Below are 14,086 nucleotides of genomic sequence, written 5' to 3' on the forward strand. Positions count from 1 at the left end.
CCTCAGCCTCTTCTCACTCCTGGTTGCAGAGGTCGGACCACACTCCCAGACCTCCTGTTCCCAAAGTCCACTGACCTCTCACTTTGTCTTTCTCATTTATGGGTTGATTGTTCTGGAAACCACCACAGCTGCTGGTGATCAACTCTCCTGACATCCCTCTAACCGTGGCTGGTCAGGCCACCCTAGGGCTAAAACCACGGGCTCACGCAGGGTGTGCTGGTGTGATAGACCCTTCCTGCCAGGCTGCCTTCAGCAGGAGATTTGTTTCTCTCTGTCACTTTGTGGGTTCTGTAGCTCTAAAGTTTGTTTAGTCATTTTTATAGGTATTTGAGATGGTTATGGAGGGGGCAATACTGAGTTTTCCTGCTTCTGTGCCGCCATCTTGGCTCCACATCTCTCCCCCCCCCCCTCATTTTTTAATTTAAAAAAATTAATTTTTTGCTATGTAACTATTATCTTTTCATATGCAAATGCTTTTTATTCAAATACTTAAACATTCATTTTGAAATTTTTATCATAATGAAACTTCACTTATGATCAACAAGCTCTCTAATCATTAAGTAGTTTATTAAGCATTTGCATATTTTATCTTTTGTGGAAAGAAAATCTATCTACTCAGAATTAATTTTTAACAATTTCCTCCTTGTAGATTTAATGACATTCATGTTCCAGTGAGGTTAGAAAGTGTGAAATTTGCCAGTCACTGTTTAATGAATCACCCAGACTTAGCAAAGGACCTTACAGGTAAGATAGGCAATTTAAAATGAGGAACATTGGGATAAATGTTCATATAAATTTAAGGAATATATATGACTTTTCATCTATTTGTGGATGGATCTTAGCAGTTTTCAGGTAGCTATTGAATGTTACATGTATCTAACTTTATACAAATAAAATTCTAAGGGATAGTTTTGTGTAAGTGATTTTAAAATGATTTTAATAATTTTATGTTTTGGTAGATGTATTTTGAGTTTTGGTTCAAATTTTCCTTTTCCATTGGATTATCCAGACCAGTGGATTAGTTTGGTACATTGTTGGTTGGACACTATGGCATTGGAACTCATAACACTTTTTGTTCCTTGCTCTTATGAATTGTTTACCCATAACTAGAGATTATTTGCCCAAAACTTTTAATTTAACTCTAATCAAATTAGACACGGACAGTTTTTATCTAATTAATTTTATGTATATTTTAGAGCTTTTATTTTTTTTAAGTGTCCTAGAACAGAATTATAAATGTTTTAATTGAATAATAAAGGCATTGAAGTATTTTAATGTTAACTAATTTATAGTAAGGTTATGAGTTATTTTAAAAGATTATACATTTAGTTCGTTAATTAATTCATATACATTTAATTTGTTAATACATTCATATACTTTAATTAATTAACTGATAGATTAAATTCATAGCTTCATTTCCAGGTAAGAGAAATTCTGTAAATGGAATTCTCTGTTTTGATAGTTATCATTTAAAAGAAAGGCACTTTAGGGGTGGCCAGGTAGCACAGCAAGGAAGAGCACCGGCCCCAGAGTCGGGATGCCCCGGGATCGAATCCGGGCTCTGATACTTAGCACTAGACCTGTAAATATCTGGCCGGGTAACCTTGAGCAAGTTTCTTAACCCCAATTGTTTTAAAAAACAAAGGCACTTTAAAAACCATTTTAATTATTTTGTTATTGCTAATGTGGGTATTTTACAATCACAGTATTGTTTAGTTTTATACTTAATTACCCAACATACAGAAGTGTCTTTATTAAAAAAAATGTATTTTCACTTGTATGTTTTCTTAAAACATATCTATAGCAGACATAAAGCTTAATGCTCTGACCTTTTAGAATTTATTTAATTGTTTAAGCTATCTTTTTTCCAAAACTGCCTATCTCCATTTTTGATGAACATTTTTTCCTTCTCTTGTAACAGAGTACTTGAAGGTTAGGTCTCATGATCCAGAAGAAGCTATTCGTCATGACGTCATTGTTACTATAATAACAGCTGGCAAAAGAGACCTGTCTTTAGTCAATGATCAGTTACTTGGCTTTGTGAGGGAAAGAACATTGGACAAACGGGTACAACTTTTTAGAAATTTTAATCTTTGTATTTCATTATTTATATGGATCTTAAATTATTGAAAAGAAAAAGAATTCTTCATGTTTTTAAGAATTATTTAATAATCAAGTTGAATTTTAAGATGTCTAGAAAAATATGTCTGTAAGAATATAATGAATACAAAATTTCCTTTGGATCTACTCTTTTATTTTTAGATAATAGATTGCGGTATTATAAAGATTTCATTTGATTTTTCTCTCTTTAGTTGGCCTTTATAAAAAATTAACAACCAGTAACGAAATCAGTGAATTATACTTTTATCTACCAGTTAGTGAAATTATAGAATAATCATGACCACTCTGGATTTCCTTTTTGTGAAAAAAATTTTTAGAAGTTAAGTATTCTATCCAATTGCTAAGTTCTTGAATCAGTGGAGGAAGGAACATTATATATTCTAAAATCTCATGTTGCAGTTCATATTTGTATACTACTAAGCTAAATTGAGAAATAATAGGCTACGATACTTTCTCTAATGGCAAGCAAGCAATTGCTCTACACTTCACTGAGTTTGAAGTATGGATATATAATATAGCACACTTTAGTGACAGCACCTAGAAATAATGTAGGTAGTCAAGAAAATCATATACAAGGTAAAATAGCCAGCATGTCCCTGGCATATATGTCAGAAGTTTTAAATTAAGGAATTGAAGTTAGTGATTGTAGTGTGGCTTGGAGGAGTCCTCAAGGGCCAAAATAATATAATTATAATTCAGGAATAAAAAAATGAATGATTTTATTCTCAAGAATATAGCAAGTCTTTTCGGTTATGATAATTTATAAATGCATACATAGTAGGCCAATATTTAAACTGATTTGTTTAACTTGTTCAGTTAAATTGTTAATTTGTTTAGACGCTTGGTAGCTTTGTGACCCTGAGCAAGTCACTTAACTTTGTTTGCCTCTCTTCCTCATCTATAAAATGAACTGGAGAAGTAAATGGCTAATTATTCCAGTATCTTTGCCAAGAAAACCCCAAAAAGGGTCATGGAGAGTCAGACATGACTAAAATGACTGAACAACAACAAAAAACTTGTTCCATTGCATGTACCATTATACTTCTTCCTTCGTCTTAAATAACTTAAATAATGTGACACTCCCCCTAGTGGTTAGCTTGTACTAGTTTATTCAGTGGATATTTCTAAAGTGTACTGCTTTGAGATTTAGGATAATGTAATTTTTTGTAGAGTTTCTCCCTAATTGGAAAATATTTTAGTTCTGCCTCTTTTACTTTTAAAGATATTTTCTTAAATAAGTGTGGATTAGCAGTTAAGACAAGAGTTAGCTCTGACACTGACTTGGTTTTCTAGCATATTCTGTGCTTATTATTGATCTCAGCTCCTTCTTCTATAGGGAAGTGTGACCCTACAATATATTATGAGTTTCCACTGGGGTGCCTTTCTCAAAAAGCCGGTAGGGAAATATAGTCTTCTTTTGGCTACTGGAAGTTTGAGTTCTTGGGGATGGTTCCTTTACATAGTATCTATTGTTAATGTCTCCTAAACTTAGTATTTGCTCTTCTTGTCAGTATGCTTTGGAATATTTAATTAAAACTTACTAGAAAAATATTTTTTTCAGTGGAGAGTTCGAAAAGAAGCTATGATGGGCCTTGCCCAACTTTATAAAAAATACTGTCTGCATGCAGAAGCTGGAAGGGAAGCTGCTGAGAAAGTGAGCTGGATAAAGGATAAACTTTTGCACATATATTATCAAAACAGCATTGATGACAAGTGAGTTTACTATTCTCTCATAATATTGGTATATAAAAGTATTTTCACCATTAAAATGCTGAACCAGTGCAAGTTGATTTATTAAACAATAGTCTAATTTTCAAACTTAGAATTTGTTTAGTCATAATTTTAAAAATTATTTCCCTTCATTTTGATTTTAGATAAAAGAATATTATTTTTCCCACAAACTAGTTAGTAAGGCCTTAGAAGAGGTAATCACTGCAGTTTTTATTTTCTGAATGTTACTCTGTCTTCCTCTGCGGAAGACTGATTCATGTTTTCTCCCTCTCTCCCTCAAGCTCTCTCTTTCTCTCTGTCCTCCCTCTCCCTCCCTCCTCCACCATCTTTTCTCTCCCTCTCCCTTGCTTGCCTATGGAAACTTTGACTTGTACGTTTTTTGACCTGGACCAGTCTGCACTTCAAGTCCTAGCCAAGTCTGGTGGACTTCTGCTCCTGGGAGCAAGACCATATGCGTGCCAGACTTAGTGTAGATACTTGATCATCTTTAGCCCTACTTTAGCTCAAATGACCCACCAACTCAGTCTCCTTAGTAGCAGGGAGTACAAGGCATGCACCAACCACCCCTGGTAAAACTAATAATTAAATTTTAATTTTTTCAATAATTAAATTAGCTGGTTAGGTGTAAGCCATACTGTAATGCCAAGCAAAGGCAACTTCCCACGGTTCAAAATACCAGCATATGTGCTCTCCATTTTTTTCAGTGACAAATTAAGAAGAGAGAGAATCAACATATAGCATAATTCAAAATACAGCATTTACCAAGTGTGATTTAATCAAGTACTACCCCACCCCTGGACATTACATTCATTTAATCAATCACAAAGTCCCTCTTTTAAATACTACTGCACCCCTGGGATGTACATTCATTTAGTCCATCACAAAGCCCCTGTTCTCATGGAGATTAATTTCCAATCATAAGTAAAGTACATTCATTTGTTCAGTCACAGAGCACAAAAAGGTCAAAACTTCCCCACCCTTGAATCACAATTGAATCTACCCCAGAGTTACAAGCTTAAGCACAGCATTTAATACCCAAAGAGAGGTCTTTTCTTCATCTTGACCTGAGGCAAGTTCTCAGCTATCTTTGTTCCTGGGGGAGACAAAGTTTAGCAAGGCCACAAGATACATTGCCAGTGTCTTCATTAATTCATTCTCTGTCTGCAGATCAGTCCTAGGACCCCTAAAAACATTAGCAAAGCCCCCTTCCAGGATTTCTGTAAACATAAAGCAAGAAAATCCTTCTTCAGGGCTTTTGAACCAACAGCAAGGTTCCAAGCCCTCTGCAACAACAGCATTGGCCTTCATCAGTGGACAGTATTCACTCTCTGTCTGCAGAACAGTCCCAGGAGCTCTGAACCAACAGCAAGGTTACAAGGTCTCTGCAACAACAGGACTGTCTTTCACCAGTGGACAGATCTGGCAAAACAACATCAAAACAGACAGACAAAGTACCAGCATAACAGCCATGTCTCCTCAGTCCTTGGCAGCTCTGGATGGCAGCTCTCAAAAGTCCTGGGCAATTCAAAGTGGCCCTTAGCAATCCTCTCATTCTCTCTCTGCCTCCAAAGGTGCTGCTTCCAAAAAGTTCTTCTGCCTCTTTCTTTTCTTGTGTTTCTCTCCATTTATGTCACCAGCTCCACCCAGCTCCACTCCACTCTCTTTTCAAGTCAACAAGTCCATCCCACAAGTGGGATTCACAAGCTCTGGGTTTTAACACAATCAATTTGAAAACCAAGCCAATACAGGGGGATCTTTATATTCCATTACTATTACATTAGGTTAATTAAGAAATTTCTTGTTTTTTTGTTATTCTTGTTATAGAAATCTCATTTGGGATAGAGTATTTTTTCTACACTGAAATATTTGTGTTTTCTAGTCTTATTAACTTGTATATAAAATAACCTAAGATAGCTAAAGTAGTATTGGTATAGCATTAAAGATAAGCTATTATCTTTAATATAAGTATTATGGAGAATCACAGAGACATTGTTCCTGCCAGATCAAGTATAAATTCATGGAGCGATGCTAAGTGGATTTATCTTCATTGGGACTGTACAGTCACTTAGGAAAAGAACTGAAATTAAATCAAATTTGTTTAGTCTTACTCATCTGAGAAGAAAAGTGGGTACAAAAGCTCAAGGTAAAGTTTCAAAGAATATGGCTTGAGTGATCTGAGGAAAATAAAAATCACAAATAGCATCTGATTCTTCAAGCTGCTAGTACAAGTGTAAATCAACTAATATGGTCATGTTGATGAAGAGAATTAGTCATTTCCATGGATACAGAAGTCACCAGCAGACATGTCAACTCTGCGTGAAAAAGTTCCTTAAAACCCAAGTGACTCTTTGTGAAAGTTCAGAAACATAATTTCATTTCATTTCTTCTTTTCGCAGATTGTTGGTAGAGAAAATCTTTGCTCAGTACCTTGTCCCTCATAATCTTGAAACAGAAGAAAGAATGAAATGTTTATATTATTTGTATGCCAGCTTGGATCCAAATGCTGTAAAGTAAGTTAGTAATAAAACAGTATCTTTGAAACATCTTATAAGATTATCTTAGGGGCAGCTAGGTGGTGCAGTAAGTAAGGGGCAGCTAGGTGGTGTGGTAAGTGAAGTGCCAGCCCTGAAGTCAGGAGGACCCGAGTTTGGTTCCGGCCTCAGACACTTAACCAAAAAAAAAAAAAATAGCCCAGTTAACTCAGGCAAGTTACTTTTCCCCAGTTGCCCCCCAAAAAGAAAAAAAAAAAAAAAAGATTATTTCATCTTCTTTTGAAGAAGCATTTAATTTTTATAGCTCATTCAGTGAAATCAGTTAAATATTTGCTGCTTTTGCAAAGTTTAACACATGTCAGTTTATAACCAGTGATAGCCTGTGTGTGTAAAAAGAGTAGCCCTGTATGATGTAATTTTCGGGGATGGTTCTATGCTCCAGACATGTTCTATGGTTTTCACTGGTTGAAGCCTAAAATTTTACTCTTGAAAATTTTTCTCTTTATTGTAAGATTTTAATCACCATTAAAATACATATACTCACAGGAAATTTAACATTGTCTTTATATTTTACTCATGGATGAACTATATAAAATCAGATTTGCGTTGGGACCTAATGTATATGATATAGTAGTATTGACATCTGAGTGTTTCAGTAAATGGGATAAAATAGCTCAGAATGAGGAGGCTAGGAGCAGTGACAACTTTCCCTAATTCACAACTTTATTTAGAAGTTGTCCTATTTATAATACTCTTATTTCTTGAGAGAATGATTTTACATATTCTTATTTTGATTAACCTTCATTTGAAGAACTTTTTTTTAGTAGCAGGAATTTAAATCAAATTTGATGTTGCCTCTGATTTTAGAAAGATTTTGAAAAGTAGATACATTTATGAGATAGACATAGCTATCAGAGAAGGATGATACAGTTTGATAACTTTTTCCCAATTTGAAACTGTTTACAGGGCACTTAATGAAATGTGGAAGTGCCAGAATCTACTCAGGAGTCACGTGCGGGAATTACTGGATTTGCACAAACAGCCGGCTGTGAGTTCATTTGGTGAAAGGGGGTGGGAACTAGGGTGGGACTTGGCAGGCACATTTTAACTAGTAAAAAGTCTTTTCAGTTATTGTATACCCTGGAATGGTATAATTCTGTAATGGAAGAGGAAACCTCTGAGAGGTTTTCCTGAAGTGAAGATTATGGGGCCATAGAATCAGAGCTGGGAAGGGCATCACGGAAAGATAACACAGATAACTGGTGGCAAAGCCAAGATATGAACCCATGTCCCTTGACTCCAAACCTATCCTTGTTTCCACTCTACCATGCTGTCTTATATTTCAAGCATTATGATTTCTATAATATTTCTTAAATCAGCACAAACTCTTTTAGAGAAATGCTGTGTTCTGTCTAATCAGATATTTAGATTAGCAGAGCTAAAGATGTAATGTTCCCGAATTTCCTCTTTTCGAATATTAAAATACACTCTGCTTGAAAATAATGTAGAAAATAAATGAATTTGCCTTTGACAACAAAGAGCACCAGTTAGTTTGGGTTGTAGAGTGTAGGAGGAGGAATAATATATAATATCTTTCATATATTTGACCTTTCTTGGGCGCTAGTTTATTCTTTTGTTGCCTGCTATCAGTTCTTTCCAGCTCTAAATACATGATCCTATTCTCGTGTCTTGTAACAGTTGTTATAAACACCTTGTTGCACTGTATCCGATATACTGAAGTGCCGTATCTACAGAGCAGATGATGTTTTTTATATATTAGGAAAATACTCTAAAAGCAACTGATTCCAATTATAATGATGTAAACACTTTAAAAGCAATATATGTTTTTCTTTACATTAACAAAATAGCATTTTGGGGGCAGGATAAACATTATAAGAAGTAGAATGTTAATAAGGCTGCTGAAGGAAAAGAGAAACTCTCCTTTCCATTGAGTTGCATTGTTTTCTCTAGCACATTGTTGAGCAATAAACTTTGTTAACTATTTTATGGTTTAAATGCTTTTTCTCTTTAAGATGTCCTTCATTTGAAAGTTAATTAACTGCTTTTTCTTAATTTTTTCATTTTCTGTTCTTCTAAAACTATCTCCATAGTGTGCTGAGTGTTACCATCATAATCTATTCTCATTGTTTCTCCACTGTAATTGTGTTTTTTGTTGTTGTTAAGTCATTAGTTGTGTCTAACTTTGCATGAACCTATGACCCACACTGTCCATGGGCTTTTCTTGGCAAAGATACTGGAATAGCTTGCCATTTTCTTCTCCAGCTAATTAAGACAGAAAGAACTTAAGTCACTTTCCCAGGGTCACACAGATAGTAAATGTCTGAGGCTGGATTTGTACTCAGGTCTTTATAAGTCCAGGCCCAGTGCCCTATCCACACTGAGTCATCTAGCTACCACAAATTGTGTTTTAGGAAGCATTTAATTAGAACACATCAAAATAAGGTGACCGATATTCTTTTCCATTTCATCACTTGGAATTTTCTCATAATAAGTGGATGATTTAAGAGTCTATATACTGATATTAATGTTTTATCCCAGGGATAGTTGGGGTAAAATTCACTTTTGTTTTCCCAGGAATTAACAAAATAGAGTTATTTATTTTACCCATGAAAACCTATTGTGTATTATGTAGCCGATTATTTGCTTTATTCCAGTCAGAAGCTAACAGTTCTGCCATGTTTGGAAAGCTGATGACCATAGCAAGTAAGTATTTCTATTTACTTGGTAGATCCCATTCAATATGTTTAATAACATTTAATTTAATTTGAAAACATATAGTAAATTTTTAAGGCATATAAATACTCACCTATTCCTTGTTGGTGATTGTCAGTCTAAGAAAAAGAAGCAAAAACCTAATGCTTTTTAAAATGATTTTATTACCAATACAGTTCCAGGGATATGGGAGTATTTTTTAAAATTGGTGCTTGTTTGCAAACTTGCAATAGTGACTAATTCTGAATTTGAATTTTATTTGATTTTATAGAGAATTTGCCTGACCCTGGAAAAGCACAAGATTTTGTGAAAAAATTCAATCAGGTCCTCGGCGATGATGAAAAACTTCGGTCTCAGTTAGAACTACTGATCAGCCCTACATGTTCATGCAAACAGGCAGATGTCTGTGTGGTTAGTCAATTTTGTTTCTACCTTTAACTTTACTTAGAGTAAGTCATAAAAGCTTGTTTCTTAGGAACGCTTATATACGGTATTTTCTTGCAGTGAACACACATTTATAGCTCTTTAGTTATTGAAGTTAACTACATTTCATAATCTGCAGCCCTTGTCATCACTGGTACTCAAACAAATGCTAGGCTTCCAAGTCCTAGGGGTGGATTTGAGCATGGAATGGGCTGTTTTGCTGCCCACATCAAAGTCGTGGATAGGGAATGTTCCTGTGCGTTTATTGGTATAAGGAACTTCTAGGCGAGGAAATTTCCTCTGACCATTCAGATTGGATACCAGAGTGGTATGATTAGATCTGTAGTTAATAAACATTACGTGGTAGCTGTGTGTAATATGTATTGGAGAAGTTAAAGACTTGTGGCTGGCAAATCACTGAAGATGTTATTACAATAGTCTAGGCCAGGTATGGGGAGCCTGCAGCCTGCAGGCCAGTAATCTACACATTTCTAAATCCTAAATTCAAATGGAAAGCAGAAGTCCAGTTTGTACCTAAAATTCTTTTTTAATTAATGAAAAAGGATCAGAAGAAGAAATTTATGATTGGATACATTTATCATTTTGGTGTCCTAAATACCGTATATTCCTCCAGTTACACTACACAAATGCGTGGTCAAGGTTGTTTATGTGCTATTTTTCTCTAATTCTGTCCTAGACAGGGAACAAGAGGCATGTGCAAATATACTTTGTCACACTGGGCATTCTTCATATCACACCATCTTAGATTTAGATGAGGAAGAGAACACTGAGGTTGTTCTAGGCTAAACTGCACTCAGGGAAGCACCTTAGTAATTTAGGTTAAATACTAGACACTTATGAGTCTTCAAACAGTTAACAGAAAAGAGATTGACTTTACTCTAACTGTAAAAGAATAGGTATCCAGGCCACCTTGAGCTGAATCAGCATAACAAAGCTTGCCTGACTTACTCATAGCCATCCACCAGTCAAGTCTCTAGAGCCCCTGGAACTCCTCAGGGCTGCTTTGTATACTTGGCTGATGAAAAAGCAGTGACAACAACGTGAACCTTGAGTCCTTTGAGCCAGTCAAGTCTCAAGTAATGTCTCAATACCTTTTAAAATAAAACCAGCCTAGCTTGCATGGGCAAAGGGGTTGGGCTATTGCTCATACTATAGAAAACTTTGAGGTACAGCAAGATCATTTTCCAGATGAAGAAACTTAGGCCAGCCCAGAGAATTTAAATCAAGTTACCTAGGGCCAAACAGATTTTAAGTGCATGAAACTGGATTTGAATCCAGTTCCTACTGACTCCAAGTCTACTGTTACATCTACAACTACATGCTGCCTTGAGGGTGACTCAAAGGGCAGTCAGCAGGTGCAGGGTGCTAACACAATGCATTTAAAGAATCATGAAGAAGTAATTTAAATGATAGCATCAGAGAAATATAGGATGAAAAATGAAAATATGCTGCTCATGTATTTCACAAAAGCAAAGCATAACGAACTGTTGGACACCTTGTGTGTGAAAGTGGTATCTTTTTGATGTCAAAAGAATTCAAGGAACACATCAGACATATTGGGTGACCCTCCTGTATATGCTCAAGTATGCAATAATAAAAGCAAAGTTAATAAGAACATGTGTTGCCAGACGCTCAAATACTGTTATAGTGAAAATACTTTAAAGCAAGGACTCACAGGAGACTCTGTGTAGGAAGGGCCCAGTGTGTGTCAGGATGTTAACAATAGCAAACACAGAGGGCTGCGATGCAAATTTGGTGCTTATATTTGGGGTTTCCTTTTAAACTTCATGTTTACGGAAAAGAAGTCATTGAAACTGCTGTGTCTGTAGCTCACTTTGCCATCAAAGCTCTAGTGTCTGCCCGTCCTCTTGTACTTGGATTATCCTTTCTGATGCTTAAAATATTGTCCACTTTCCAAGTCTGTTTCTTGGCAATTACCACTCTTCAGTATTAGATAATAATATTTCCTATTCCCATAAGCTGTTTTCCAGCACTCCTATTTTGTCTGTAGAATATTATTATAACTCCAGTTGGAATTGTAATTAAAGTTCAGATATGTTTGCCTGATGCCACATACCCGGTTCTCATCAGTACTATTTGAACTCTGATGTCTCACTTAAAGTCCAGCCGTGCTTCTACTGCTATAGCCAAGGAAAAAAAGAAAGACACGAAATAATTAAGGGAGACTAGTACAAGGAGACTTAGGAAAAGAGAACATTCCCTTGGTCCCTTCACATATCCCAATCTGTAGGAACTATGCAAATGCATACTCATTCTCCTTTAGTTTAAATCTTTTTTGTATCCTAATGGGAAATAAGGGTAGTCCACCTTTTTAAAAAAATTTATTTATTTACTTTTAGTTTACAACATTAATTTTCACAATTTCTTGAGTTCCAAATCCCTACCCCCCCCCCCCCATGGTGGCAAGGAATCTGATACAGGTTCTATACATACCTTCACATGAAACATTAGTCAAGTTGTAAAGAGGAGTTATAGCCAATGGAATGAACGAGAAAGAAGCAACAAAACAAAAGAGAGAAAGCAAGTAGTTTGCTTAAATCTGCATTCAGACTCTAGTTCTTTCTGGATGTGGATATCCCTTTCCATCATGAGTCTTTTGGAGTTGTCTTGTAACCTTGCATTGCTGAGAGGAGCCCAGTCTCACAGATATGATGTGTCTGTAATTGTGTACAGAGTTCTCCTGGTTCTGCTCTCCTCACTCACCATCAGTTTACTTAAGCCTCTCCAGGTTATTATGAAGCCCATCTGCTCCTCATTTCTTATAGAACAATAGTATTCCATTATATTCATATATCACAATTTGTTTAGCCATTTCCCAATTGATGGGCATCTCCTTGATTTCCAATTCTTTGCTACCACAAAATGAACTGCTATAAATTTTTTTGTACATACGAGTCCTTTTCCCCCTTTTATGATCGCTTTGGGATACAGCCCTGGAAGTGGTATTGCTGGGTCAAAGGGTATGCACTTTTTTATAGCCCTTTGGGCACAGTTCCAAATTGCTCTCCAGAATGTTTGAATCAGTTCACAACTCCACCAACAATGTTGGTTCCAATTTTTTCACATTCTCTCCAACATTTATCATTTTCCTGTTCTGTCATCTTAGCCAGTCTGGTGAGATGTGGTACTTTAGAGTTGTTTTGATTTGCATTTCTTTAATTAATAGTGATTTAGAGCATCTTTTCATATGCTTATAGATATCTTTAGTTTCTTCCTCTGAAAACTACCTGTTCACATCCTTTGACCATTTATCAATTGGGGGATGACTTGTATTCTTATAAATTTGACTCAGTTCTCTGTATATTTTAGAAATGAGGCCTTTATCAGTACTGGTTATAAAAATTCTTTCCCAATTTTCCACTTTCATCTTCCTAATTTTTTTCTAATTAATTTCCTAATCTTTTTCCTAATTCCTAAAATTTTCCTAATATTTTTACATTGACTTTATTTGTACAAAAACTTTTCAGTTTAATGTAATCAAAGTTATCCATTTTTGCATTTCATAATGCTCTGTATTTCTTATTTTGTCATACATTCTTCCTTTCTCCATAAATCTGACAGGTAGACTATTCCTTGCTCTCCCAGATTGCTCACAGTCTCAGCCTTTATCTCTAGATCATGCACCCATTTAGACTTTTATTTTGGTATATGGTGTAAGATATTGGTCTATACCCAGTTTCTGCCATACTGTTTTCCAGTTTTTCCTGCAGTTTTTGTCAAATAATGAGTTCTTATCCCAGAAACTAGAGCCTTCTGGTTTTTCAGACAATAAATTACTATAGTCATTTGACTGCTGTGTTTTGTGTACCTAATCTATTCCACTTATCCACTGCTCTGTTCCTTAGCCAGTACCACGTAGTTTTGATGACTACTTCTTTATTTACAGTTTAAAGTCTGGTATGGCTAGACCATCTTCCCTAACATTTCTTGTCATTAATTCCCTTGACCTTTTGTTCTTCCAGATAAATTTTGTTACTATTTTTTCGAGCTCCATAAAATAGTTTTTTTGGTAGATTGATTGGTATGGCACTGGATAGGTAAATTAATTTAGGTAAAATTATCAGTCTTATTATATTAGCTCAACCTAACCAGGAGCAACTGATGTTTTTCCAGTTATTTAAATCTGACTTTATTTGTGTGAAAAATGTTTTGTAACTGTGTTCATATAAATTCCTGATTTGTTTTGGCAGGTAGATTCCCAAATACTTTATAATGTATACAATAACTTTAAGTGGAATTTCTCTTTCTATTTCTTACTGTTGGGCTTTGTTAGAAATATATGGGAATGCTAAGGATTTATTTGGGTTTTTTTTATATCCTTCAGCTTTGCTATATTTATTTATTATCTGAAGTAATTTTTTACTTGATTCTCTAGGATTCTCTGAGTATATCATCATATCATCTGCAAAAAGTGATAGCTTAGTCTCTTCTTTGCCTAATCTAACTCTGTCAAATTCTTTCTCTTCTCTTATTGCTACAGCTAACATTTCTAGTACGAAATTGAATAATAGGAGTGATAGTTTCACCCTTGTTTCACCTCCAAT

General features: G+C 35.3%; 1 protein-coding gene across 3 annotated transcripts in view; it reads left to right on the plus strand.

The window, feature by feature from the left end:
* Window positions 1-14,086, plus strand: part of PDS5A (PDS5 cohesin associated factor A) — a 171,430-nt gene that overhangs the window by 101,397 nt on the left and 55,947 nt on the right. For all 3 annotated transcript variants that reach the window (XM_069068169.1, XM_069068179.1, XM_069068186.1), the window contains 7 exons: window positions 650-744; window positions 1,922-2,067; window positions 3,683-3,834; window positions 6,249-6,362; window positions 7,311-7,392; window positions 9,020-9,068; window positions 9,349-9,488. In XM_069068169.1, the coding sequence (XP_068924270.1) occupies window positions 650-744; window positions 1,922-2,067; window positions 3,683-3,834; window positions 6,249-6,362; window positions 7,311-7,392; window positions 9,020-9,068; window positions 9,349-9,488 (778 nt within the window). The remainder of the gene's footprint in view (window positions 1-649; window positions 745-1,921; window positions 2,068-3,682; window positions 3,835-6,248; window positions 6,363-7,310; window positions 7,393-9,019; window positions 9,069-9,348; window positions 9,489-14,086) is intronic.

The sequence above is a fragment of the Petaurus breviceps genome, unplaced genomic scaffold, assembly GCF_028583685.1.
Source record: "Petaurus breviceps papuanus isolate PSGF00001 unplaced genomic scaffold, PetGlider_PUasm1.0 140, whole genome shotgun sequence".
Taxonomy (NCBI): Eukaryota; Metazoa; Chordata; class Mammalia; order Diprotodontia; family Petauridae; genus Petaurus; species Petaurus breviceps.